General features: G+C 40.3%; 1 protein-coding gene across 12 annotated transcripts in view; it reads right to left on the minus strand.

Moving 5' to 3' along the window:
- Nucleotides 1-6,377: 6,377 nt before the first annotated feature.
- The window catches only part of LOC484933 (zinc finger protein 791), a 47,322-nt gene continuing 26,723 nt past the window's right edge, over nt 6,378-26,976 (minus strand). For 8 of the 12 annotated variants that reach the window (XM_038567167.1, XM_038567177.1, XM_038567168.1 and 5 more), the window contains 3 exons: nt 11,043-11,169; nt 10,686-10,746; nt 6,378-9,669 (listed from right to left, as the gene is read on the minus strand). In XM_038567167.1, the coding sequence (XP_038423095.1) occupies nt 8,016-9,669; nt 10,686-10,746; nt 11,043-11,169 (1,842 nt within the window). In that variant the 3' untranslated portion in view covers nt 6,378-8,015. Of the gene's footprint in view, nt 9,670-10,685; nt 10,747-11,042; nt 11,250-26,976 lie in introns of all 12 variants that reach the window. The other 4 variants (XM_038567175.1, XM_038567173.1, XM_038567174.1 and 1 more) reach the window with 2 other exon arrangements.

A 26,976-nucleotide genomic window follows, 5' to 3' on the forward strand; every position in this document is an offset into this window, starting at 1 on the left:
GCCGAAGCCACAAATATTACCAAATGTTTCACTCTTCTGGCACAAATGATTTTCATTTTTTCATCATTAGTTTTAGCCCCATTTTTAGATCTAATGATATCATTAGTCAAAATCCTAATTTCTTAAACTCCCTCCACCTGCCAACCAACTAAGTAAGCCCATATCACAGAGTAAGTCCACCTTCCTATTACCCTCTACTGGGATGCATCATGGTTCCTCGTGGTGTTTGATCTCCATTATAAGGAGGCAGTAACTCAACTATGTTCTACTATAACTGTGTTCCTGGTGATCTCTGGCTGCACAGCACTGATGAAAACAAGATAGAAGTTTCTACCAAAATAGTAAGTGATTTTCATGGAAAAGATGTTAACTATGTGGAAGGAAAAGAACTTAACCCTAAAAACTTGCTTTGGATCCTAGAAGAAATCAAATAATTCAAACCACACACGAACAGAAAGGAATTAAAATCAAAGAATAGGGCAGCCCGGGTGGCTCAGTGGTTTAGCACCGCCTTCAGCCCAGGGTGTGATCCTGGAGACCTGGGATTGAGTCCCATTTCGGGCTCCCTGCATGGAGTCTGCTGCTCTCTCTGCCTGAGTCTCTGCCTCTTCTCTCTGTCTCTCATGAATACATACATAAATCTTTAAAAAATGCATGCAAAAATTTTAGGGTCAAAATTATAGTTTTAAATACATTAGAAAGGAAGAAAGATCAAACATCAATGATCTAAGTTTCAACTTCAGTACACTAGAAAAAAGCTCATTAAAAGTAAAATTTTCAAAAAACGAAATATTAAGAAGCAAAAAAATATAGAAGAAAAAATATAGAAGCAGACATCAATGAAAAGCAATACCAGAATACCAATAGAGAAAATCAACAAAAAATTGGTTCTCTGAGAAGATCAAGAAAACTGATAAAATTAAAGCCACACTAGGGCAGCCCCAATGGCCCAGGGGTTTGGCGCCGCCTTCAGCCCGGGGTATGATCCTGGAGACCCAGAATTGAGTCCCATGTCAGGCTCCCTGCATGGAGCCTGCTTCTCCCTCTGCCTGTCTCTGCCTCTCCCTTTCTCTGTGTCTGTCACAAATAAATAAAATCTTTAAAAAAAATTAAAAAAAAATTAAAGCCACACTAACCAAGAAAAAGGCATAAATTATAAATATAGAAAAACAAACAAGTATACCCACTCCAAAAACAAAAAACCCCACATAAACCCCACAAAAATCACAAACCCTACAAACATACCTGAGATTTTTAAAGCTATAAAGGAATCATATGAACTATTTTATGCCAAAAGATTGGAAAATTTATTTGAAATGGACAATTCCTAGCTATATTCACACCTATTAATCAACTCAAGAAGAAATAAAGACAGAAAATATGAATAGGTCTATCAAGTTAAGAAATTGAAGTAGTAGGTAAAAATCTTCACACACACACAGAACACAAAAAAAAATCTTCACACCAAGAAGAGCCATGGGCCAGATAGCCTCACTGTGGAATTCGAACATACTTTCATGAAGAAATACCAGTACTGCACTAATAAAAGAGGAGGAACTACATTAAAAATCATTTTATCAAATCTAGACGAAGATATTACAAGAAAAAAATGGCAGGAATCCTTTCACACTGTACACTGTATACTTGTATCAAATCACTGATGTACATTTAAAATACATTTTGTCAATTATACCTCAATAAACCTGGAGGGGAAAAAAGAACACTGAAACAGAAGTGATTTTGGGTAGACTGAAAAAGAGCAGAAAGAACCAACAATTAGATGAATGACCTTCACAAACATAAAACCTTTTAACAGAACATTGGGAAATGAAATATGGCAATGCATATAAAGGTTTACACACTGTGGCAAAGTGGAGTTTGTCCAAGAAGGGAAGAGTGGATTTAACATCTGAAAACCAATGAAAGATAATAAAAGACTAAAGAAAAAGTAATGACACTCTCCACAGAGGAAAAAGAAAAACAGAAAAATCCAAAATACATTCACTATACAAATTCTCATCGAATGTTATCTAGAAGGAAACTTCAATCTGATGAAATATATGACAAATTTACAGATAATATCCTACTTAAAGGTGTAATACTGAATGCATTCCCCCTCAGACTGGAAACAAAACAAGTGCCCTCTTCCACTACTTCTATTTAAAATTGTCCTGGAACACCTAGCTAATGCAAGGCAAGGAGGAAAACTCAAAGGAACAAAGATTAGAAAGAAAGAAGCAAAACTTATTTTCAGATGACACAATCTTGATTATAAAAATAACTACTAAATCTAAGGGGGAAAAAGACTTAGAATAGCAAGGCCATAGGATAGAAGAATATCTAAGAATTGACTTATTGCTATTTACTAGTAATGGGAAACCCAAAACTGAAATTAAGAAAATTCCATTCACCATAGTATCAAAAGCAAAAATCACTACTCTGGAATGGCAGCATGATCTAGCTCTTGGACTCTCTCCCCAGAAAAACAAATATAAATGTCAAGAGTCACTTTAAAATTTCAATTATTTTAAGGCTCTGGAAAGTAGAATAGGATATAACAAACATTTTTTCAATAAAACCTAAGTAAGAGGAGTGAGAGTCTGTGGTATTGAAACCACAACTTGCTTTCTGCCCCTCTCATTTCAATGATGGAAACACCAGTCCAGACAGAGGCAGCCAAGAACACAAGACTTCCCCTAACCCTGCTCCTAGTCCAGGGATCTATCTTCCTGGGAGGGCAGGCACCAGCATTTGCCATCCTCTCCCAGCTACATATTGCAGAGGCTCATTTCCACCTGGCTGATGATAGGGGTGGAGACTCCACTTCAGACATGGCATGTTAAGAATACTAGAGTTCCAAAAAAAAAAAAAAAGAATACTAGAGTTCCAATTGCCCTCTCCTAGCTCATTTATAGGGTAGAAGTTCTATGCCCAGAGGCAAGTCAAGAGGCTGCCAGCCACACCTAGTGTCTTTCTTATAAAAGGGAGTTATTCAGGGGGATCTGGGTGGCTCAGGTAATCAGTTTAGTGTCTGACTTCAGCTCAGGTCATGATCTTGGGGTCTTAGGTTCCGGCCCTTCACTGGGCTACCTGTCCCACTCAGCATGGAGTCTGCTTGTCCGTCTGCCCCTCCCCTTGCTCATGTGCTGTCTCTTAAATGAATGAATGAATGAATGAATGAATAAAATATCTTTCAAAGGAGGGGGGATTATTCAGAGAAAGACAGGCCAACATTCCCACCCATTATTCCACAGCTGTGGCTCAAGGATTTTTTTTTTTAAGATTTTTTTGACAGAGAGCAAACATGAGTGGGGGAAGGGACAGAGGGAGAGGGAGAAGCAGGCTCCTCACTGAGCATGTAGCAGAGACCTTGGGATCATGACCTGAGCCAAAGCCAGATGCTTAACCAACTGAGCCACCCAAGCCCTGGCTCAAAGATTTTGTTCACAGGCAGAAGCGGGCCCTAAGAGCATATAGCTCCAAAGCTCTTTCCAAAGGGGTTAAACTTATTTTAAACAAATGTGTGGAAGTTCAAGACTAAGGGTACTCAAAGATGATGAAAGTTTTGATGGCAAGCCACTTAGAGGAGGCAGGAGATCAATATATGAAACAAGTGGGCCAGTTAGTTTACCAAAGAACCAGGGAAAGAGACAGATAAGGAAAGCCCTCTTGGGATTAGAACAGACCTCAAACTCTGACCTCAAAAACTACTTCTACAAAGGGGTAGGGATGAAATTGGGTCAGGCTCTGGAGCAATTTATGTCCCAGGGAACTGTTAATAAAGCAAGCAGCCCACCATCAGTGTGATCAGAGAAAGAGACAGTCAATGAGAGCCCTGTCGAAAACAGTCAAGCCATTGTGACTGTAAGCAAGCCCAAGGCTGTGCCCTCTGAAGAGCAACAGGGCAGGGGCTCACATGCAGAAAAAAAGATGTCATCGAAATGTCATTCAGCTAATCACTAAACAAACAAAACAACAGTCCTGAAAAGTATATGATCTAGAATGTCAAATTTTCAACCAAAAATGTACAAAACATGTAAATAAATGGGCAGGATTAACTTACAAAAGGCAAACAATTGTCTGTGAGATGGTCTAGATGACAGATTTAACAAAGACTTCAGGGCAGCCATTTTAAATATGTTCAAAGAACTAAGGGAAACCATATTTAAAGAAGGAGGGTATGATAATATTTACATTAAAGAGTATCAGCGGGATCCCTGGGTGGCGCAGCGGTTTAGCGCCTGCCTTTGGCCCAGGGAGTGATCCTGGAGACCTGGGATCGAATCCCACGTCGGCCTCCCGGTGCATGGAGCCTGCTTCTTCCTCTGCCTGTGTCTCTGCCTCTCTCTCTCTCTGTGTGGGTGACTATCATAAATAAATAAAAATTTTAAAAAAAGAGTATCAGCAACAAGAAGTTATAGATGGATAGAGATTATGCAATCTAAAGAACAGATTAAGAATGAAGAAAAAAGAAAAGAGCCTTTGGAAAATGTGGAACACATATGCATAATAGGAATAACAGAGAAGAGAGAGAATGGAGGTTATTCCACCATTGTTGTTTCTCTGCCCCTTTATCTCCCTTTTCACCCTCTGGGATTCTCATTATGTGCACATTAATTGGCTTAATGGTATTCCAGACGTTCCTTGGCTTACTTTATTTTTTTTTTCTCTGCTCTTCAGACTTATAATTTCAAATGACCTGTTTTTGAGTTCAGAGATTGTTTCTTCTGCATGTTCAAATCTGCTCTTGATCCCCCTAGTGACTTTTTTCAATTTTTAAAAAATATTTTATTTATTTATTCGTGAGAGACACATACAGAGAGAGGCAGAGACATAGGCAGAGGGGGAAGCAGGCTTCTTGCAGGGAGCCTGCTGTGGGACTCAATTCCAGGACTCCGGGATCACGCCCTGAGCAGAAGACAGATGCTCAACCGCTGAGCCACCCAGGCATCCCTCAATTTTTATTTTAAAAATCATTTCTCTTTGATATTCTCAAAATTTTTCATCTATTCTCTTCTTAACATTATTTTCCTTTTAAACCCTTAGGAGTATTTTTAATTTTACTTAAAGTGTGCGCATGTATGAGTGGGGGCAGGGGCAGAGGGGGAGAGCGTATCTTAAGCAGACTCCATGCCTGATATAGGGCTTGATCTCATGACCCTGAGCCAAAATCAAGAGTTGGGACACTTAACCAACTGAGGCCTGCAGGTGCCCCATGAGTATTATTTTAAATTCCTTGTCTACTAATTCTGAAGCCTGTTTCCTTGGCGTTGATTTCTGAAGATTTATGATTTGTTTGGGTGATGTTTCCAACTTTCTTTATATGCCTTGTGATTTTTTTTTAAGATTTTATTTATTCATGGACGCAGAGAGAGGCAGAGACATAGGCAGAGGTAGAAGCAGGCTCCATGCAGGAAGCTCAATGTGGGACTTGATCCTGGGACTCCTAAGGCAAAGGCAGATGCTCATCTGCTGAACGAACCAGGCGTCCCCTTTGTGATCTTTTGTTGAAACTTGGGCATTTGAAATGCAGCCATGTCACCTACTCTTTGCATGCTGGATCAATGCACAGAAAGACTTCCACTAACAGCCTAGCATGAAGTCCTAAGGTATTCTCAAGACTTTTCTGGGCATGGGTCTTCCTTGGGTGTACTTTCCCAATTCGCCTGTATACACATCTGCTTTTTTTTTTTTTTAAATACATGTCTGCTTTTAAATGTATTAATTTCCATAGGAGTCTCACAAGTCCAAATCCTGGGCCTTTTGAACACCTTCACATTCATATAATCCATTTTAAAAAGATTTTACTTATTTTCGGGGGCACCTGGGTGGTTCAGTTAAGTGTCTGACACCTGGTTTTGGTTCAGGTCATGATCTCATGGGTTACGGGATCAACCCTGGGTCCAGCTCTGCACTCAGCAGGGAGTCTGACTGAAGATTCTCTTCCTCTGTCCCTCACCCTACTTGAATGATCTCTAAAATAAGATAAATATATACATTTTTAAAAGTTTTTACTCATTTTTAAAAAGTAATCTCTGCATCCAATATGGGGCTCAAACTCACAACCCCAAGATCAAGAATCCCATGGTCCACCAACTGAGCCAGCCAGGTATCCAATATCCATTGTTGTTTATGGTTTTTGGTCATATTTATTAACTACAATTCATTCTATTTCTTTCTTTTTGACTACAGATGTCATACTGGTAGTCTTTAGCAAGAAGGCACTGATAAAACCATGATCTAAGTTTTTGGAATTAAAAATAATGAGAAATTTAATTACAAAAATCATAACTATAGAATAAAAATTTGAGGAAACATACTTTAGCTTGTATGCACATGATGATACTCAGAATGTATAATGATGACAAAATTACAAGTTGATTTGAAAATCCACAATTGCAATGGGATGTTTTAATATACTCTTATCAGAAAATGAAGAATGTTAATATACAACTGCTAATAAAACACTTTGAAAGAACACATACAGAAACATTGGTTCGATTTAAAAAATTGTAAATCACATACAAACATAACTGAAAATATATTGAAGAATTAAGTCCAGTTGTGAGTCATTAGAAACACAATCTGCCTGACAAGAGGAAGGTGCTTATTCTCACAAGAAAGGGCTGGGTCACAGAAGTCACTGTACAATGCAGTAGAGGAAAAAACTATCACATGGTTCCTTTTGACTACATCACTGTAGCTGTGTTGGTAGAATCAGGAACACACATTCATTAGGAGTATTAACAGAACAAGATGTTTACTACATATATTAGACCTTATACAAATGCAATCCAGAGAAAAGGGAAGTCAGTGCTTTAAAAAACATTCTCAACCGTGATAGTCTAAATTTGTTGCCTGGTGGACACATGATATCAGGCTTGCAAGGAAATACAACCGGTATTAATCTTTGCTGTGGAACTTGTGGAGGCATCTGTAGAAACCTACAACTCTGAGAAAATGAAGTTAAGTAGTTGGTGGTGGTATTGAAGATACTCTTGAATGGCAGGGCAAAGAATCAGCAAATGGGCTTGAAGATGTATGCAAAACTCCTATGGTATCTATCACTGCTTGTACTGTGACTCCAAAAAGTAAGGCCTTCTTCCCTTCTGCCTTCCAAATCTCATGCAAGTAAAGCTATTGGTGAATTCTAACATGAAACTATAAAGAGAACAGATTCTAGAAAATTAGGCCACAGTATTACCCACATTGACCTAACTTAACACATTCCAGGAGAGCCATCTCCAATTCTATCTTTCTTGTCTGAAGACAGGTTTCTTAAAGTGTAATATCCAAATCACAGAAGGAATGACAAAGAGTAAAGGGAAAATATGTAAATAGCAATTCTAATGAGATTATACTCTATGATAAACTCTGCATACTTACAAATTTATGCCAACTATTTATTAGCCAGGAAAATAAGGCTTTTTTTTTGATGAAAGAAAAAAGAAAGAATCCTTTTCTCATATGAAAGGAGGAATATTTATAATGAGTAAGGAATATCCAGTACCTGTGACATGAGGTCATAGGAAAATCACAACAAATCCCAAAATATCATTTTTCCATGGCCTCTTCACTTACTGAACAATTAAAAAATATATAAAAATTAACCCTCCTTACATATTAGAAATACACTTTAACTCACCCATAGATCCAATTAACTTCAAAATGTAAAGACAAAAATTTTATAAGCTGATTTAAGGAAAAAACACTATCCACTAAGGTTACATACTATTGCTTAAACAGTGCTTACAGAATTGTCTCAACTTCATGTTCAGCTAAAAAGCAACAATTGGAAGCCGCAGTCCAAAGACTGAGTTTCAGAATCAAATTCATTATTTTTTAACTTTTGAAGCATTTCTTTCATGTAGTGAACTGTCTGGCGTATTATACTTGAATTAATTTGTATCAGACTTTTCCCTATTACTTACATTTATAGCATTTCTCTTCAGTGGTGTTTTTACATGACTTTGTTAAGACTGAATACTCTCCTGTATTTTTCAGTTATAATTTACCTATCTAGTGTGCATTCTCATCACATGTTTATGTAAGGATGTGGGCCAGTTGAAGGCTTTCCCACAATGTTTACATTCAAGAAGTTTCTCTCCAGTGTGAATTCTTTCATGGCTTCTAAACGAACTGGGGCGACTAAAGGCCTTCCCACATTCTTTACATTTATATGGTTTCTCTCCAGTGTGCACTCTCATGTGTCCTCGAAAGGTTGTACGATAAATAAAAGCTTTCCCACATTCCTTACATTCATAGGGCTTCTCTCCAGTATGAGTTCTTTCGTGTACTTGAACATAACTTGAACAACTGAAGGCTTTACCACATATTTTACATTCATAGGGTTTCTCTCCTGTGTGAGTTCTCTCATGTATTCGAAATGAACTGGGACAATTGAAGGCTTTCCCACATTCCTTACATTTATAAGGTCCATCTCCAGTATGTGTCATCATATGTCTCCGAAAACTTGTGAGAGAAACAAATGCTTTCCCACATTCCTCACATTTATAGGGTTTTTCTCCAGTGTGAGTTCTTCCATGTATTTGAAGACCTAGAGGAGAACTAAAGGTTTTTCCACATTGTTTGCACTCATAGGGTTTCTCTGCAGTGTGAGTCCTTTCATGTCTTCGAAAGGAAGTGGGACAACTGAGGGCTTTCCCACACTGCTTACATATATAGGGTTTTTCTCCAGTGTGAGTTCTCACATGCACTTGGAAAGTGGTGAGCCAATGGAAGGCTTTTCCACATTCTTTACATTGGTAGGGTTTCTCTCCAGTGTGAGTTCTTTCATGTGTTCGAAAGGAGCTAGAACAACTAAAGGCTCTACCACATTGCTTACATTCATAGGGTTTTTCTCCAGTGTGGGATCGTTCATGTATCCGATATGAACTGGGACAACTGAATGCTTTCCCGCATTCCTTACATTTATAAGGTCCAACTCCAGTATGTGTTATCATGTGTCTTTGAAAGCTTCCAAGAGAAATGAAGGCTTTCCCACATTCCTTACAGTCATAGGGTTTCTCTCCAGTGTGAGTTCTTTCATGTTTTCGAAGAGAACTGGGACAACTAAAGGCTTTACCACACTTTTTACATTCATAGGGCTTCTCCCCTGTGTGAGTTCTTTCATGACTTCGAAAGGAACTGGGACAACTGAGGGCTTTTCCACATTGCTTACACTGATATGGTTTCTCTCCAGTATGAGTTCTTTCATGTGTCTGAAAGGTTTGATGATATCTAAAGGCTTTTCCACATTGTTTACACTGATAGGGTTTCTCTCCAGTGTGAGTCCTTTCATGTTTTCGAACAGACTGGCGATATCTAAAAGATTTCCCACATTCCTTACATTTGTAAGATTTCTCTACACTGTGATTTCTTTCATGTTTTTGAAAAGGTTGGAGATAACTGAAAGCTTTTCCACATTCTTTACATTTATAAGGCTTTTTTCCATATTCCTGATACTTGTATGGTTTAGGTGAAGTGTGAGATCTCTTATGCCTATTAAGGGAAGAATGGCGCATGAAGACTTTTCCACACACATTGCATTCCCATGGTTTTACTTCAGTATAAGTTTTCTTGTTCAGATTAAGATTTGGAATAGGGCTGAAGTTTCCTCCACACTGACTACCTTCTTTACTTTGATTGAGCCTCTCTACCATATGACTTCTGTAAGAAAAAACAAAAACACAACAGAATTTATTATTGATTTGTTTCCTATCTATTACTAAATACTAAACTTACGTTGTTTTTATTTTATTTATTTATTTTAAAGAAAGAGAGAGGGTGAGTGCAGAGGGATGGGGGGAGGGGAAAGAATCTGAGGCAGACTCTGTACTGAGATGGAGCCCCATGCCATGACCCAGGAGGGAGATCATGATCTGAGCTGAAACCAAGAGCTAGATGCTTAACCGACTAGAGTCACCCAGGCGCCCCTAGAATTACATTGCTACCATTTATATACAGGGGAAGGGCAGGTTTTTCTGACCTGTCTGAATTGTTTGAAAATGAATATTCTGCAAAAGGGCTTACCCATAACTATTATATGAAAATAGTGAAAAAAAATAGTGGTAGTCACATATGGAGTTTCTTTTAAATTTTTATTTATTTTTAAATATTTTATTTATTCATGAGAGACACAGAGAGAGAGAGAGGCAGAGACACAGGGAGAGGGAGAAGCAGGCTCTATGCAGGGAGCCCAACATGGGACTTGATGCCGGGTCTCCAGAATCATGGCCTGGGCTGAAGGAGGTGCTAAACTGCTGAGCCACCCAGGCTGCCCTCTTTTTTTTTTTTTTTTTTAAAGATTTTATTTATTTAATCATGAGAGACAGAGAGAGAGAGGGAGGCAGAGACATAGGCAGAGGGAGAAAAGCAGACTCCATTCAGGGAGCCTGACGTGGGACTCCATCCCGGGACTCCAGGATCATGCCCTGAGCCAAAGGCAGATGCTTAACTACTGAGCCACCCAGGTATCCAACATAGGGAGTTTCTGAATAATATTTCCAAATGAACTATTTTGCAAATGTTGAAGATATGTCACATTTAAGAATACACTTTTGGTGAACATTTTCTAGAAAAAAAATACATTCGATGCTGGGCCATCTTGTGTCTGCTTGTTTTTAAATTTTCATAATATACAAAGATTCCCTTGGACACTGCCTTCCACTGTGAATGCAACTCACCTTAGTTTTCTTCCCTGGTTTTTGTACTGATCTTCACTGTTATAGTCTTTCCATGTTTTCCCTATAATGAAAACCCAGAAGAACAATAAAGTATAGAATTATTACAAGTCTATGGTGAGCTCTGACCATACCTGATTTACCAAAGTATTCCCTTTCCCCATTCCCTTTTTTTTTTTAAAGATTTATTTATTTATTTATTCAGAGAGAGCAAGAGAGAGGCAGAGACAGGCAGAGGGAGAAGCAGACTCCATGCAGGAAGCCCGACATGGGACCCGATCCCGGGTCTCCAGGACCACACCCGGGTAGAGAAAAACTTGTCCTCTAATTGACAAGGCGAAAGTAAGTTGTCATCCTTACCTATTGAGGCCAGGTTCCTCAAGGTTTCCCGCATTACATCTCTGTAGAGTTTCTTCTGTGAAGGCTCCAGCAGAGCCCATTCCTCCAAGGTAAAGTTTACAGCCACATCCTCAAAGGCCACTGAGTCCTAAAACATCCCACATACATGTAGAGGAGGTTGGATGAGACAGCACGAGGAATCTACAGTCAATGCATTTCATAGTGAAACTTGCAAATTCCAAAGATAAAGAGAAGATCCTTAATACAGTCAATTCATAAGAAGTTAACATGATTCTGTGATCTCAAAATATTCTATGGCTTAGTCATCAGAATTCTCACTTTTTATACACAATCATTTCCTCATAAATTTAGTAGCATCATGAACACAACAAAAACTATTTCTACCTTTTTACTCTGTTCACTTCAAGTCTCCCTGCTCTCTAATGGTAGAATCCCTAGCATGTTGGAGAATGAGAGAAATGATATACAAATGAAAGAAACATTTCCATTTTAAGACCATCAATTCCTTGTGAGAAAAAAAAAACAAACTCATCTCCTTCCTTATTACCCACCATATCACATAGTACTCTATGAAGCACAGGGTCACATCCACAGGAATGAAGTTTCGTTTTTTGTTTTTTTTAAGATTTTACTTCTTTGTCAGAGAAAGTGCATGTGAACAAATGGGGAGCGGCAGGCAGAGGGAGAAGCAGGTTCTCTGCTGAGCCCCTGATGTGGGGCTTGATCCTAGGACTCCAGGATCATGACCTGAGCTGAAGGCAGACACTTAACTGACTGAGCCACCCAGGTGCCCCACATGAGTAAAGTTTTAATGAATAAAAACACAGTGAAGCATTGGGAGCTTTTCCTTCTATTTCCTTTTTTTTCCCTTTTTAAGAAAAATACTTTATTTATTTATTCATGAGAATACACAGAGAGGAGAGAGAGAGAGGCAGAGACACAGGCAGAGGGAGAAGGAAGCTCCATGCAGGGAGCCTGATGTGGGACTCGATCCCGGGTCTCCAGGATCATGCCCTGGGCTGAAGGCAGCGCTAAACTGCTGAGCCGCCCGGGCTGCCCTTTTCCTTCTATTTCCAATGCCAAACATGTAAGGTCAGAAGGCCAGTGGGAATCCAATTTATAACTAGGGCCAGCTAGCTATACTGTCCTGAAGTATTCCAGGACATTAGCAGTCATCAGATGTAGCTGGCTGAATGAAAACATCTGGTAGACAATATTAATTTCAACTTGTCTATACAAATATTTGTCGGAGATTCAGTTACTCCTTTCTATTTGTCCCATTTCATGGGGCTAGAAAGTTATTCAGACATTATGGCTCAGGTATAAAATAAGAAGGCATCATAACTCAGAACTCTACCAAATCCCTACACTCAGGCCTCAGAGCTGCTTCTTGCCAATTTTTAGCATATATATGCACATATACTGAGAGGATAAGATGCTAGAAGAGCTTTTCCTGGCAGAACCATAACAGTGTACCTCAGGCCCTGCTGAGCTTGAGGAACTGAATAAAAGCTGCAATGTGCAAGGAAGTTCATTTGAAAGTCACAATCATTTCATGAGGAATGCACCTTGTTATAAAACACACAAAGAGGGGCACCTGGGGGGCTCAGTGGTTGAGCATCTGCCTTTGGCTCAGGTCATGATCCCAGGACCCTGTGATCAAGTCCTGCATCAGGCTCCCAAGCGGGCACCTGCTTCTCCCTCTGCCTGTGTCTCTGCCTTTCTCTCTCTGTCTCTCATGAATAAATAAAATCTTCAAAAAAGATTTTCTCTAAAAGAAGACAAAACTGGATGCTTCTCACTTCTGTGCCTTCATGTAGGGCACAGGAGCATGACTGCCTAACGTCTGGGCATAGGTATCCCTCAGCTAATTCATTCTCCTAAATGTTGATCTCTGAAAAAGATCATTAACCCCCTGACAGTCTACATGCAGGTGATAAGAGAAAAGGCTTCCACAAAATAATATGGATGGCAGAAATCATCCATTTGGTTAAGAAAACAGAATGAGTAGTCCATACTTCTTGGTAGATCCAAGGAGTAAAATGAGCTACCTGGGTTGGCTCTAAATACTCTTTATATTTTATTTGCCTGCAGTTCTTGTTCATTATAATATCCCACTACCTAGTGTGCAGAAGAGAATGACTATTACCAGCAGGCTTGAGACCGCTGATCCTTATGAATACCTGCTCACAGTATTTGTCCTTCATTGCTATCTGGGAGCCAAGATTTAGAGGGACCACACCAACTTGATGAGAGTTGAGTCACACTGAGTCGTGTGCTAAAACTGTTTATGCAAAGAATATGATGTATCCCAAACTCTTGTTTTCATTCTAAGAGTATGAACTTCTGTTATGCATAGCCACAGCCTATGTGAGGGTGCCTATGTGACCTATGCACTGGGTCTATAATGAGCTTTCCTGGAAGACAATATTTTGTATGTGTTGTCACAGCTTGTTGCTTGGGCAATTGATCCCTTACAATGGATTACAATAGGAGATAACATCTTGAAGCTTGCATCTGGTTTCCTCTAGAAGAAGTTTATTTACATATCTTTAAAGTTTATGTATTTATTTTTTAAGTTATGTATTTATGTATTTTTATTTATTTATTATTTATTTTTTTACTTTATTCATGAGAGAGAGGGGGGCAGAGACACAGGCAGAGGGAGAACAAGCTCCATGCAGGGAGCCTGATGTGGGACTCGATCTCGGGACTCCAGGATTATGTCCCTAGGCCAAAGGCAGGCGCTAAACCACTGAGCCACTCAGGGATCCCCATAAAGTTTATTTTTAAGTAATCTCTACACTCAATGTGGGGCTCAAATTCACACCCCACAATTTGTGAATTCACAAATTCACAAATTCACACATTCACAATATCAAGAGGTGCATGCTCTTCCAAATGCTCTTCCCCTCTAGAATAAATCTAACTACATACAAAACAAGACTAATGAATGATATTTAATAATTCTAATAGAAAAAGATTTAAATTTTTAATGAATATCAAAGGAGAATGAAAAACATGAAAATACGGCACGTATTCTTAGAAATAACTCTACTTCCCAAAGTGTTTCCTCTCCCAAAATATATCTTTATAAGATCCCATCAATCCCAAAAGAGACTTTTTAGGGGTCAACAAATACTATTCCTCCAAACCTAACACAAGGAAAAAATGTCAAAAATGGTCAAGGTTGGGCAGCCCGGGTGGCTCAGCAGTTTAGTGCCACCTTCAGCCTGGGGCATGATCCTGGAGACCCAGGATCGAGTCCCGCATCGGGCTCCGTGTGGAGCCTACTTCTCCCTCTGCCTGTGTCTCTACCTCTCTCTCTATAAACAAACAAACAAACAAACAAACAAACAAAAATCTTTAAAAAGGTCAAGGTCTTCCAAAGAACAAAGGAGTGGCTTGCCTAATATATACCAAAAATTTTCAAACTATACTATTCCAGATAGCATAGTATTAACAGAGAGAAAAACAGACCAAGGGAAAGGAAAAGTATCTTACATGGGCCAGCATTAAATACTGAAAGCTGATCAAGGACCCATCAGGCACTGTAGAACAGTGGCAGACATCACAAATCCTTTTAATATATGGGGCAAAGACAAACCGTTATCTAAGTGGGAAAATGCATTGCATTCACTTCTATATCATGGAAAATCGCCAATTCATTGTACTTTTATTTATTTTTTTTTTTATTTTTTTATTTTTTTTTAATTTTTATTTATTTATGATAGTCACACAGAGAGAGAGAGAGAGAGAGGCAGAGACATAGGCAGAAGGAGAAGCAGGCTCCATGCACCGGGAGCCCGACGTGGGATTCGATCCCGGGTCTCCAGGATCGCGCCCTGGGCCAAAGGCAGGCGCCAAACCGCTGCGCCACCCAGGGATCCCTCATTGTACTTTTAAATGTGAAAGATACAACTAGAACACTTGTAGAAGTCACAGATAAATGCTTCATTGATTAAAAAATACAGAGAATTTTCTCACATAAGGGAAAAAGATCTGGAACAAGAGATTGAACAGTTCATATACAAATTAAAGAAATTTAAAAATAAGATATTAGAAACTATCTGTAATACATGCAATACTAAAAGTGAGTAGAGTAAGACTTAACATACAGTTTTTTTAAAAATTAGAAAATAATCAAAACATATTTAACAGAAGATGAAAGACCACATATGAAAAAATGTCCCTGTGGGGGCACCTGAGTGGCACAGTTGGCTACGTGTCCAACTCTTGGTTTCGGCTCAGATCATGATTTCAAGGTTGTGAGACTGAGCCCAGGGTTGGGTGCAGAGTCTGCTTGGGATTCTCTCTCCCTCACCCTCTGTCCTTCCTGCTGTGCTCTCTCTAAAATAAATAAATAAATCTTTTTTAAAAATTTATTTATGATAGTCACACACACAGAGAGAGAGAGAGAGGCAGAGACATAGGCAGAGGGAGAAGCAGGCTCCATGCACCGGGAGCCCGATGTGGGATTCGATCCCGGGTCTCCAGGATCGCGCCCTGGGCCAAAGGCAGGCGCTAAACAGCTGCCCACCCAGGGATCCCAAATAAATAAATCTTTAAAAAAGTCCATCTGCTAAGTAATAGGGAAAAAAAGGCCAAGCAAATATTATAATTCATACTGATTAGGACAAAAATTACTTAATTTAATAATGTCATGTGTTTATGACCAGTCAAAAAATACATAAATCATGCACGAATAGAGGAAATGTCAACTGAGATGCTCCACTGCCATTTCTTGTCAATTTGAACTTGATCATGATCTACAATTTTTCTCCAATGTTCAGGGAATTTATTGTGTATATGCACTTGGTAGACTGATACAAGAATGAAAGGAGCTACATTTTTTTAATTCTGATTTTATTTTTTTTAAGATTTAATTTATTTATTCACAGAGACAGAGAGAAAGAGGGAGGCAGAGACACAGGCAAAGGGAGAAGCAGGCATCATACAGAGAGCCTGAAGTGGGACTCGACTCGATCCCGGGTCTCCAGGATCACGCCCTGGGCTGAAGGCGGCGCTAAACTGCTGCGCCACCGGAGCTGCCCCAAGGAGCTACATTTTTTTTAAATTTTTATTTATTTATGATAGTCACACACAGAGAGAGAGAGAGAGAGGCGGAGACATAGGCAGAGGGAGAAACAGGCTCCATGCATCAGGAGCCCGATATGGGATTCGATCCCGGGTCTCCAGGATCGTGCCCTGGGCCAAAGGCAGGTGCTAAACCGCTGCGCCACCCAGGGATCCCAAGGAGCTACATTTTTTTTTTTTTTTGGAGCTACATTTTTAATGAGAGTAAAAATTTAACTTGAAAAAGCTCAAGCACTATAACCACTGCAATAGATGAGTAACTTGGATGGCCTGCAGCCTCAAGATACAAGCATTTGTGAAACATACTGTTGCAAAGAACCAACCAAAACACATTTTGATTGTAATTTCATTAATACGTATTTAAAGGTAAAACTAAAAGAATACTATTCAGTGGAAAAAGGCCAGTAAAGGTTATGAAGAATAAAGAATCAAGACAGAGGTCATATATAGTGCAGGATGGAGAGTAACATCAGGAGAATAACAACTACCCAAAGCCCACTTATAAATCTTGATTACAAAGTTATTACATTGTTACTACCACAAAATCTTCTAATAATGCATTATGCTTATTACTTTATAAATATATTTGATGATAAAAATTTTAAGTTTGGAGAAGTACGTAACTTTGTTATGCTTTTTTGCCCTGTAATGTAGAAATCTGAGTTCTAGTTCACAGACTTGGGCAGCAAACAAATGTCTATTTGGAAAAGAATTGGCTACATACCTTTTAAAAACAATGGGTGACATGTATTGGTATGCAAAGATGTGAAGATTTATCAATAAATTAAGAAAAACATATTGCAATATATACACCAGGTTACCTTTTCTGTAACTCTAATAGTCACTTGCAGAGAAAGGTGGATTCCCACCCAAGATTTGATTCAGATGTCCCGACTAACAACACACACACACACACACACACACACACACACACACCAAGAGGATATGAAAAGCTTTCTCTCATAATGGAAATGTACAGGGAGGGCAGGGCAGGCCTCTCAAGCAGGTGAGAAATGCCTTGAGAGAGCAAGGAAAGGAGCCTGGTTGGGTTTTTTATTGACATTTGGGAGTGGGCTAGGGTGAGAATTCAGGTACAGGGGCGGGGCCTTCAGTGAACTGAGTATCTTGCCAGTGCCAAAGCAGTGAAGAGCCAGGCTGTCTTGTCCCCTTGTACAGAGGTGAAGTGCAAGGGGAAGAAGGAGGAATAAAGGTTTAAAGCTACCAGCAGGCAAACATCAGAAAACAGGGTCAGAGACTCCTGGTTTCTGGTCAGACATGTAAGGAATTGAGGTCATAGGGGGAACTACTCTCTCCAAAGTCAGAGACCCCAAAAGTAGCCATTTAAAAATATGTACAGGAGCACATATGTCCAGCCACTGGATGGCTCAGTTGGTTGTCAGCCTTTGGCTCAGGTAATGATGATCTCAGGGTCTTGGGATCAAGCCTGAGATCAGACTCTTTGCTCAGCAAGGACCCTGCTTCCCCCTCTGCCTGCCACTCCCCTGCTTGTACACAATCTCTCTGTCAAATAAATAAATACGATCTTAAAAAAATATATGTCCAGAATATTCTGTTCTTAACAAGGCTTGTCCTCTTAAAATCGATTTTTTGAGAGCACGACTGGGATTTTCCTGGAGCCTACTGGCCTGAGAGGGTGAAGGATAGAGAAGCACATGCAACAGCGATGGGACTGATAGGATTTTTCCTTCCTGATAGAAAGTATGTGGCGTTTCCTCTAACAGCAATGCTCCTAACTCTGTATTACCAATTATGTGTCCAGTAGTTCAACTCAGTAATACTAACACTATCCAGACTTAATGTGAGATTCACAGATTAAGCACTCACTACAACAAAACTGCCCAATTTCAGATACTAGCCATAAATGGGGTGCCTTCTCTACTGACATTTCCATCCAGCTGCCTACAAATCCATAGATTCCTCAGAAACCCCCTGAGGTTTGATAATTTGTTACAACAATTCTGAGAACTGAAGAAAGCATTTGACTTAAAATTATTGTTATTGTTATACAATTACTGGTTTATGATAAGAGATACAACTTAGGAACAGCCAAATGGAAGAGATGCATAGGGGAAAGAATGGGCACAAGAGTTAGGGGGCAGGATCATTTGGAGCTTCTATGTTCTCTCCCCACAAGCTGTCCCCTTCCAGCATCTTCACGTGTTCACCAACCTAGAAGTTCTCTAAGTCCCATCTTTAAGGGTTTTGATAGAAGTTTCATTATGTAGGCACGAGTGATTAACTCAAGGCCTCTGGTGATTAACTCAAGCTCCAGCCACTCCTCCCTCTCCAGAGGCTGGGAACTGGGGCTGTAAGTTCTAAGCCTCCCATTAAAGCCTAGTGTTTCTGCTGTCCAATTCCCATCCTGAAGCTATGAAGGAGCCCACCAAGAAATGCCTCATTAGAAGAAAACATACTCTATCACCCTTACCACTCAGGAAATTCCAAGAGCTTTAGAGATCTTTGGTAGGAAGCATGCACAAAGACCAAATATCTTCCCCGTATTTATGCTGATAGCCGGAGGACCCATGCACACTGGAAGATTGAGACTAAATCCTATGACTACAGACTACTTCTCCTCCACCCATACTTACCTCTACACCAACTGAGCTCCTGTCTACTAGGCATTGGAATATGCTCAAATAACTGCACATTTCAGACCATATTTGAGAAGCCTCTAGAGAACCCCAAAGATTACAAGAGAGACAAAAAGAAAGGACACTAGAGGAAGTTTTAGTCTCTGACACTTACAGGTACAACAAATCACAAACACAGACTAACACCTGGCCAGATAAAACATCACACTAAAGGCCTATTTTTTTAAAGGTGTATTTACCTCAGTTCCTTCTCAGTACATTGTCTGCCTTCAAATAAAACAAAACAAGAAATCCCACAGCATAGTAAAAAACTTAATCCTTTTTTTTAAAGGATTTTATTTATGAGAGAGAGAGAGAGAGAGAGAGAGAGAGGCAGAGACACAGGCTGAGGGAGAAACAGGCTCCATGCAGGGAGCCTAACATGGGACTTGATCCCGGGTCTCCAGGATCACGGCCCTGGGGCTGAAGGTGGCACTAAACCGCTGAACCACCCAAGCTGCCCAAAAAACTTAATCTTGAAAGAAACCAGAGGGAAAAACACACCTTAGTTATAGAGAAACAGATAAGAATTAATTCATACCCACCCCACCCCACAAACCCCATGCAAGCAAGAAAGTGGAATGAAATATTTAAAGTGGTGGCAGAAAAAAAAAAAAAAAAAAAAAAGCCCAGGATGTGCTCAGAATTGTGTGAAGCAAAACTGTCTGGTTGCCAATGGAGCCAACCATTTGATTAGCAAGTAAGGGAGAAATAAAGACTTTCTGAGATGAACAAAAATTGAGGGAATTTGTACCCCTGGTTTGCAAAAAATGTGAAAGAAACTTCTTCAAAATGAAGGAAAATGAAGGATGAGCATTTCAGAAGGAATAAATTTTAAACATCCTTAATTTGAAAAAAAAAATTCTTTTCTAAAAGATTTTTTTTAAATGTATTCATTTGAGGGGCTGCCCGGGTGGCTCAGTGGTTTAGTGCCGCCTTCAGCCCAGGGCGTGATCCTGGAGACCCAGGATCGAGTCCCACGTCAGGCTCCCTGCATGGAGCCTGCTTCTACCTCTGCCTGTGTCTCTGCCTCTCTCTCTCCTCTCTGTGTATTCTCATGAATAAGTAAATAAAATCTTAAAAAAATAATAAATGTATTCATTTGAGACAGAGAGACCAGTCAGAGCACAAACAGGGGGAAAGGCAAAGGGAGAGAGAGAAGCACACTCCCAGCTGTGCTAGAAGCCCAATGTGGGGCTTGATCCCAAGACCTGGGAGATTATGACCCAAGCCAAAGGTAGACACCCAACCATCTAAGCCAACTAGGTACCCTTGAAAAAAATTTCTTAATCTGACAGATAACACTTCATTTAAAATAGGGCTAGGAAAAAAAATAAATAAAATAATAAAAGAGAATAATACTAGCAACACTGTATTTTTTAATTTTATAGCTTACAGATAAATGAAATGAAGGAGAGAAATGTTACAAAGGGGCAGGGAGGGAGGAATTGGAAATACTCAGTTATGAGGAATTTATACTACTAGTGAAGTGTTATGGTCATTCAAAAGAAAAGTTAATTGTGAATATAACTGTATATTCAAGGGCAATTAGTAAAAAAGAAAAAAATGTATAACTGTTATTCTAAGAATGAAGGGGAGAAAAATGGAATCAGGTAAAATGCTCAATGAAAGCAAGAGAAAGTGGAAAAAAGGTGGAATACAAAAGAAAAAGAAGAGAACAGAAAACACAAAATATTAAGGTATATATTAATCGAACTATATCAATAATCGTTTTAGAAGTCAATGGCACCTGGTTGGCTCAGTCAATAGAGCATGCGATTCTTGATCTTAGGGCTACGAGCTCTGGCCCTGCACTAGGTGTAGGGATTACTTTTTTTTTTTTTTTAAGATTTTATTTATTTATTCATGAGAGACACAGAGAGAGAGAGAGAGACGGAGAGGCAGAGACACAGGCAGAGGGAGAAGCAGGCTCCATGCAGGGAGCCCGATGCGGGACTCGATCCCGGGTCTCCAGGACCAGGCCCTGGGCTGAAGGCAGCGCTAAACCGCTGAGCCACCCGGGCTGCCCTGTAGGGATTACTTAAATAAAGTCTTAGGGGCACCTGGATGGCTCAGTTGGTTAAGCTCTTGATTTTGGCTCAGGTCCATGACCTCATGGGTGGTGAGCTAGAGAGCTCTGTGCTCAGCAGGGAGTCTGCTTGAAGATTCTTTCCTTTTACCCTCCCCCAAATAAATAAATCTTGAAAAAAAAATAGGGGTACCTGGGTGACTCAGATGACTGAGGGTCTGCCTTTGGCTTGGGTCATGATCTTGGGGCCCTGGGACTGAGTCCCATGTCAGGCCCTGCACTCAGCATGGGGTCTGCTCAAGATTTTCTCTCCTTTTGCCCCTCCTCTCTCTCTCTCTCTCTCAAATGAATGGATAAATTTTTTTAAAAGATTTTATTTATTTATTCATGAGAGACACAGAGAGAGAGGCAGGGACACAGGCAGAGGGAGAAGCAGGCTCCATGCAGGGAGCCCGACATGGGACTCAATCCTGGGACTCCAGGATCATGCCCTGGACAGAAGGCAGGCACCAAACTGCTGAGCCATCCAGGGATTCCTGAATGGATAAATTTTTTAAAAATAAAATAAATCTTAAAGAAAAGTCACCAATGGTCTAACACAATTAAAAGATAATGTCTGGGATGCCTGGGTGGCTCAGTGGTTGACCATCTGCCTTTGGCTTGGGGCGTGATCCTGGAGTTCTGGTATCAAGTCCCACATTGGGCTCCTGCAAGGAGTCTGCTGCTCCCTCTGCCTATGTCTCTGCCTCTCTCTCTCTCTCTCATGAATAAATAAATAAAATCTTTTTTAAAAAAAAGATAATGTCTCAGTGGATAAAAAAATACCCAATTTTCTATTGTCTGTAACAAAACCATATTAATAATAAAAACAAATTAAGGCTAAGGTATGGAAAAAGATATATCATGTTAATATAAAAGATAGATGGAATACCTATCTTAAGGGCATTGTATAATAATAAAATGTCAACCTTGGGACACCTGATTGGCTTAGTCAGTTAAGTGTCCAACTCTTGATTTTGGCTCAGGTCATGATCTCAGAGTTATGAGATCAAGTCCCGAGTTGGGCTCTGTGCTGAGTATGGAACCTGCTTGGGATTCTCTCTGCCCCCTCCACCTCCCCCAAATCAGGCTCTCTCTCTCTCTCTTAAAAAAAAAAAAAGTCTCCAGGAGACATTCCATGCTACTTATGTGCATAATAATAATGTGGCAAAATACATGAGGGAAAATGGATAGAACAGCAAGGAGAAACAGATGAATACACTATTAGAGCTGAATCCTTCAACATGGGATGCCTGAGTGGCTCAGCAGTTAAGCGTCTGCCTTCGGCCCAGGGCATGATCCTGGAGTCCTAGGATGGAGTCCCAAGATGGAGTCCCATGCCGGGCTCCCTGCATGGAGCCTGCTTCTCCCTCTGCCTGTGTCTCTGCCTCTCTCTGTGTGCCTCTCATGAATAAATAAATAAAACCTTTTAAAAAAAATGAATACTTCAACATCTCTCTATTAATAAATAGATCCAGCAGAAAGAAAATCAGAAAGCCACAGTTTAATTTAACAGTGCATTCACTGGATTTCATTGAAAACTGTGGGATACTTTATCACAGAGAATACATATTCTTGTTAAGTTCACATGGAAAATTCATTAAGACTGTAATAGTATGATTTATAAGGAAGACATACTTGGTCTTTTTCCATAGTTCCTGCCTCACAACCTACCCCAAACCTTGGTTTTCTAAGTGTTGTAAGTGATAAAATGTCTGGCACTATGTTATTGCAGTGACTTTTGGAAAATACTTAAGGAAGGGACCTGGTTGCCAATGGAGCCAACCAGGTGATTAGAAAGTTATAAATTGGGGCCCTGGTGACTCAGCTGTTGAGCATCTGCCTTTGGCTCAGGGCATGGTCCTGAAGTGCCAGGATCGAGTCCTGCATCAGGCTCCCCTCAAGGAGCCTGTTTCTCCCTCTGCCTCTCTCTGTGTCTCTCATGAACAAATAAATAAAATCTTTAAAAAAAGAAAGAAAGTTGTAACTCTCAGTTCCACCCCCTGACCTCCAGGGAAGGGAGAGGGGCCAGGGGCTGGAGGTTGAATCAATGGCCAAAGGGCAATGATTTAACCAATCATGCCTAAGTAATGAAGTCTCCATAGAAACCTAAAAGGGTGGGGTTAGAGAGCTTCCAGGTTGGAGGACATGTGGAAGTGCTGGGATAGTGGTGCACCTGGAACCCTTTCCCTATACCTCACCTTACCCATCTCTCTCCCATCTGGCTTTTTATAATAAGTTGTAATTTAATAAGTACAATGTTTCACTGAGTTCTGTAAGCCACTCTAGCAAATTAGTATTAATCAAAATGAGCCAAGGAGGAGGTTGCGGGAACCTTTGATTTATCACCAGTCAGAAGTATAGGGGACAATCTAGACTTGTGACTGCCACCCTGAGTAGAAGAGGGTTGATAGAAACTCTCATTTGTAGGTCAGAAGCACAGGTAACAAACAGCCTGGGCTGTGGCTGACATCTCAAGTGTGTGTGTGAGTACATTCTTATAGGACTGAGACCTCAACCTTTGGAAACACACTACCTCTAGCAGTCAAAGCTGATAGTATAAGGAGACAAGAAAAAGAAATAAAAGATACATCAAATGGAAATAAAACAATAAAAATGTCATTGTCACATATGAAATGACTACCTAAGGAACAAATGTCAAAGAATCCACAATAACAAGGGAAGTCCTTTGAACCAGTAAGAGAGTAGAATAAGATTGAAGGATTAAAAAAAAGATTGAAGGATGATAAACGGTTAATAGACAAAAGCAAAAGTTAATGCTTTCCTACAGATCCAAATAAATATAGCCTACTGATCTTTGACAAATGACAAAGGCAATTCAACAGAGAAAACAGTCTTTTGAACAAAAACTGCCAGGAAAAGGAGACTACATGAAAACAAATCTAGATATAAAGCTTGCATCTTTCACAAAAAAATTTTTTTTTTTTCACAAAAAAATTTTTATGTCTTTTTTTTTCTTTCACAAAAATTAACTTAGAACAGACTCACAGATCTTATAAAAAATGCAAGGCTAAAAAATTCCCAGATGATAACATAGAAGAAAATCTAGGTGATTTGGGATTTGGTAATTATTTTTTAGGTAAAACACCAAAATTGGGACCAATGAATGAAAAAAAATAGTAAGTTTGGCTTCATTAAATGAAAAGCCACTCTATGAAAGTTAAGAGATGAAAAACAGAAGCCACAGACTAGGAGAAAATCTTTACAATACACTTCTCTGATAAAGGGCAAATATCCAAAATGTCCAGAGAACTCTTAAGTTCCACAAGACAAGCAACACAATTAAAAATGGGCAAAAGATCTGAACACACTCACTTCAACAAAGAAGATATAGGGCAGCCCCGGTGGCGCAGCGGTTTGGCGCCGCCTGCAGCCCAGGGCGTGATCCTGGAGACCCTGGATCGAGTCCCACATCGGGCTCTCTGCATGGAGCCTGCTTCTCCCTCTGCCTGTGTCTCTGCCTCTCTCTCTGTGTCTCTATGAATAAATAAATAAAATCTTTAAAAAAAAAAAAACCAAAGAAGATATATAGATGGTAATTAAACTTTGCAAGAGGAGCCCTCGTTCTTTCTTGATGGGAATGGAAAATGTATGCCTGCCTTGGACCATGGGTAGTTTCTTAAAAAACTAAACCTACTTAATAAAAAAAAATTTTTTTAAAAGATTTTATTTGAGGGATCCCTGGGTGGCGCAGCGGTTTGGCTCCTGCCTTTGGCCCAGGGCGCGATCCTGGAGACCCGGGATCGAATCCCACGTCGGGCTCCCGGTGCATGGAGCCTGCTTCTCCCTCTGCCTATGTCTCTCCCTCTCTCTCTCTCTCTCTCTCTTGCTATCATAAATAAATAAAAATTTAAAAAAAAGATTTTATTTGAGAGAGAGAGGGTGCTATGCACATACAGAGGGAGAGGAAGAAGCAGACTCCCTGCTAGGAGCCTGACAGCGGGCTCAATCCCAGGACGCAGAGATCATGACCTGAGCCGAAAGCAGATGCTTAACTGACTGGCCATCCAGAAGCCCCAACTAAACTTATTTTTTACCATACTATCCAGCAATCACCATCCTTCCTATTACTCAAAATGAGTTGAAAAGTTATATTCATAAAGAAAGCTGCACACAAATGTTTATATGAGCTTTATACATGGGCAGCCCGGGTGGCTCAGTGGTTTAGTGCTGCCTTTGGCTCAGGGCGTGATCCTGGAGTCTTGGGATCGAGTCCCACGTCAGGCTCCCTACATGGAGCCTGTTTCTCCCTCTGCCTGTGTCTCTGCCTCTGTGTGTGTGTGTGTGTGTGTGTGTGTGTGTGTGTGTCTCTCATGAATAAATAAATCTTAAAAAAAAAAGAGCTTTATTCATGATTGCCAATACTTACAGGTAACCAAGATATCCTCTAAGAGGTAAATGGAAAATTAATCACTAGAACATTAATATGATGAAATATTATTCAGTGATAACAGGAAATTAGGTATAAAGCCAAAAAGACATGGAATAACCTCAAAATCATATTGCTAAGTGAAAGTAGAGAATATGAGAATGCTACACACTATATAATTCCAAGCATAGTTCTGGAAAGCACAAAATTATAGACAGTAAAGCTACACTGGCCAGGGATTTGGGGGTGGGAAGGAGGAATGAATAAACAGATGGATGACAGGGAACATTTAGGGCACTGAAAGCATACTACATGATACAGAAGTGACAGACACATGTCATTTTATATTGCCAAAGCCCAGAGATTGTGTAACACAGAGTTTTGCCATTGTAAACCAAAGCCTTTACTACATCAATGTTGGCTCATCAAATGTAACAACTGTACCTCAGTGATGCAAAATACAAAAAAATAGGGCAAAATATATGAAGGCAGGGGGTTTATGTGGGAACTGTGTAGCTTTTTTTTTTTTTTTTTGTGTAGCTTTTTAAAAAGATTTTATTTATTCAATTGTAAGTGAGAGCACAAGCACTTGCATGTGCGCACACATCACACACACAAGTGGGGGGAGGGGGCATGGAGACGGGGAAGCTGACTCTGGATGACAGGCTTGGATGACAGGCTCGATCCTAGGACCCTGGGATCATGACCTGAGCTGAAGGCAGACACCTAACCAACTGAGCCACCCAGGTGTCCCCTTTCTGTACTTTTTTTTTTTTTTAAAGATTTTTATTTACTTATTCATGAGAGACACAGAGAGGCAGAGACATAGGCAGGGGGAGAAGCAGGCTTCCCATGGGGAGCCCGATGTGGGACTCAATCCCAGGACCCCGGAATCATGACCTGAGCCAAAGGCAGACGCTCAACCACTGAGCCACTCACGCATCCCCCTTTCTGTACTTTCTGATATAGTTTTCTGTAAACCTAAAGCTTCTGTAAAGAAGTGTATGGTGTAGCGGGGGAGACAGATGCATTAATATTCATCCCTGATGACTGATGACTGAAAGAAGCCACTGTTCATTCAACTGATCTGAATTTCTTTCAATAAACTATTACAGCACTCTATGAGGCCTAAACCCTGAGACATGGGAGGGCAGGAATTTCTACTGACTGCCTTCTCCAGAGCCTGCCACTGGATGTTCTGAGAAGTGAATTGACCCTCAGTAATGTCTGGAACTCTGATGTGGATAAGGAGTGTCCAGGGAAGGACTTACATTGAGACCTTAGCATATACGGAGGCAGGTGTTAGCTTGACTTGTATGTTGTGGACATCTGTGAGGCAAGAGAGTCTCCCCTCCAGACTCTTTTACCACAAAGGAGCATCTCTGAGACAACCAGAGTCTAAAACACAGCTACAACCATTGCTGGCCAAGGCTAACGTGACTGACTCATGGCTACAGTTGGGGCCTCGGGCCATTTCTTGTCTCAGAAGCCTACGGACAACTTAAACCACCAAAGGCAACTCCAGACTGCACGAGAGGAGGGCACTGAAGCCTCTATTGTGAAATAGGGTCAGAGGGCATTCATAGATATGCTTGTTGTGTGACAATTTGACCAGAGTCTGGAGCCTTCCCATTTCGTTGTAAGGGCACCTATTCAGGGTGGGCCATTTTACAAGTAACAGCATCAATGGACTCGAGTAAAATTTTAAGCAAGGAATATGTTGCC

The sequence above is a fragment of the Canis lupus genome, chromosome 20 (assembly GCF_011100685.1).
Source record: "Canis lupus familiaris isolate Mischka breed German Shepherd chromosome 20, alternate assembly UU_Cfam_GSD_1.0, whole genome shotgun sequence".
NCBI classification, from domain to species: Eukaryota; Metazoa; Chordata; class Mammalia; order Carnivora; family Canidae; genus Canis; species Canis lupus.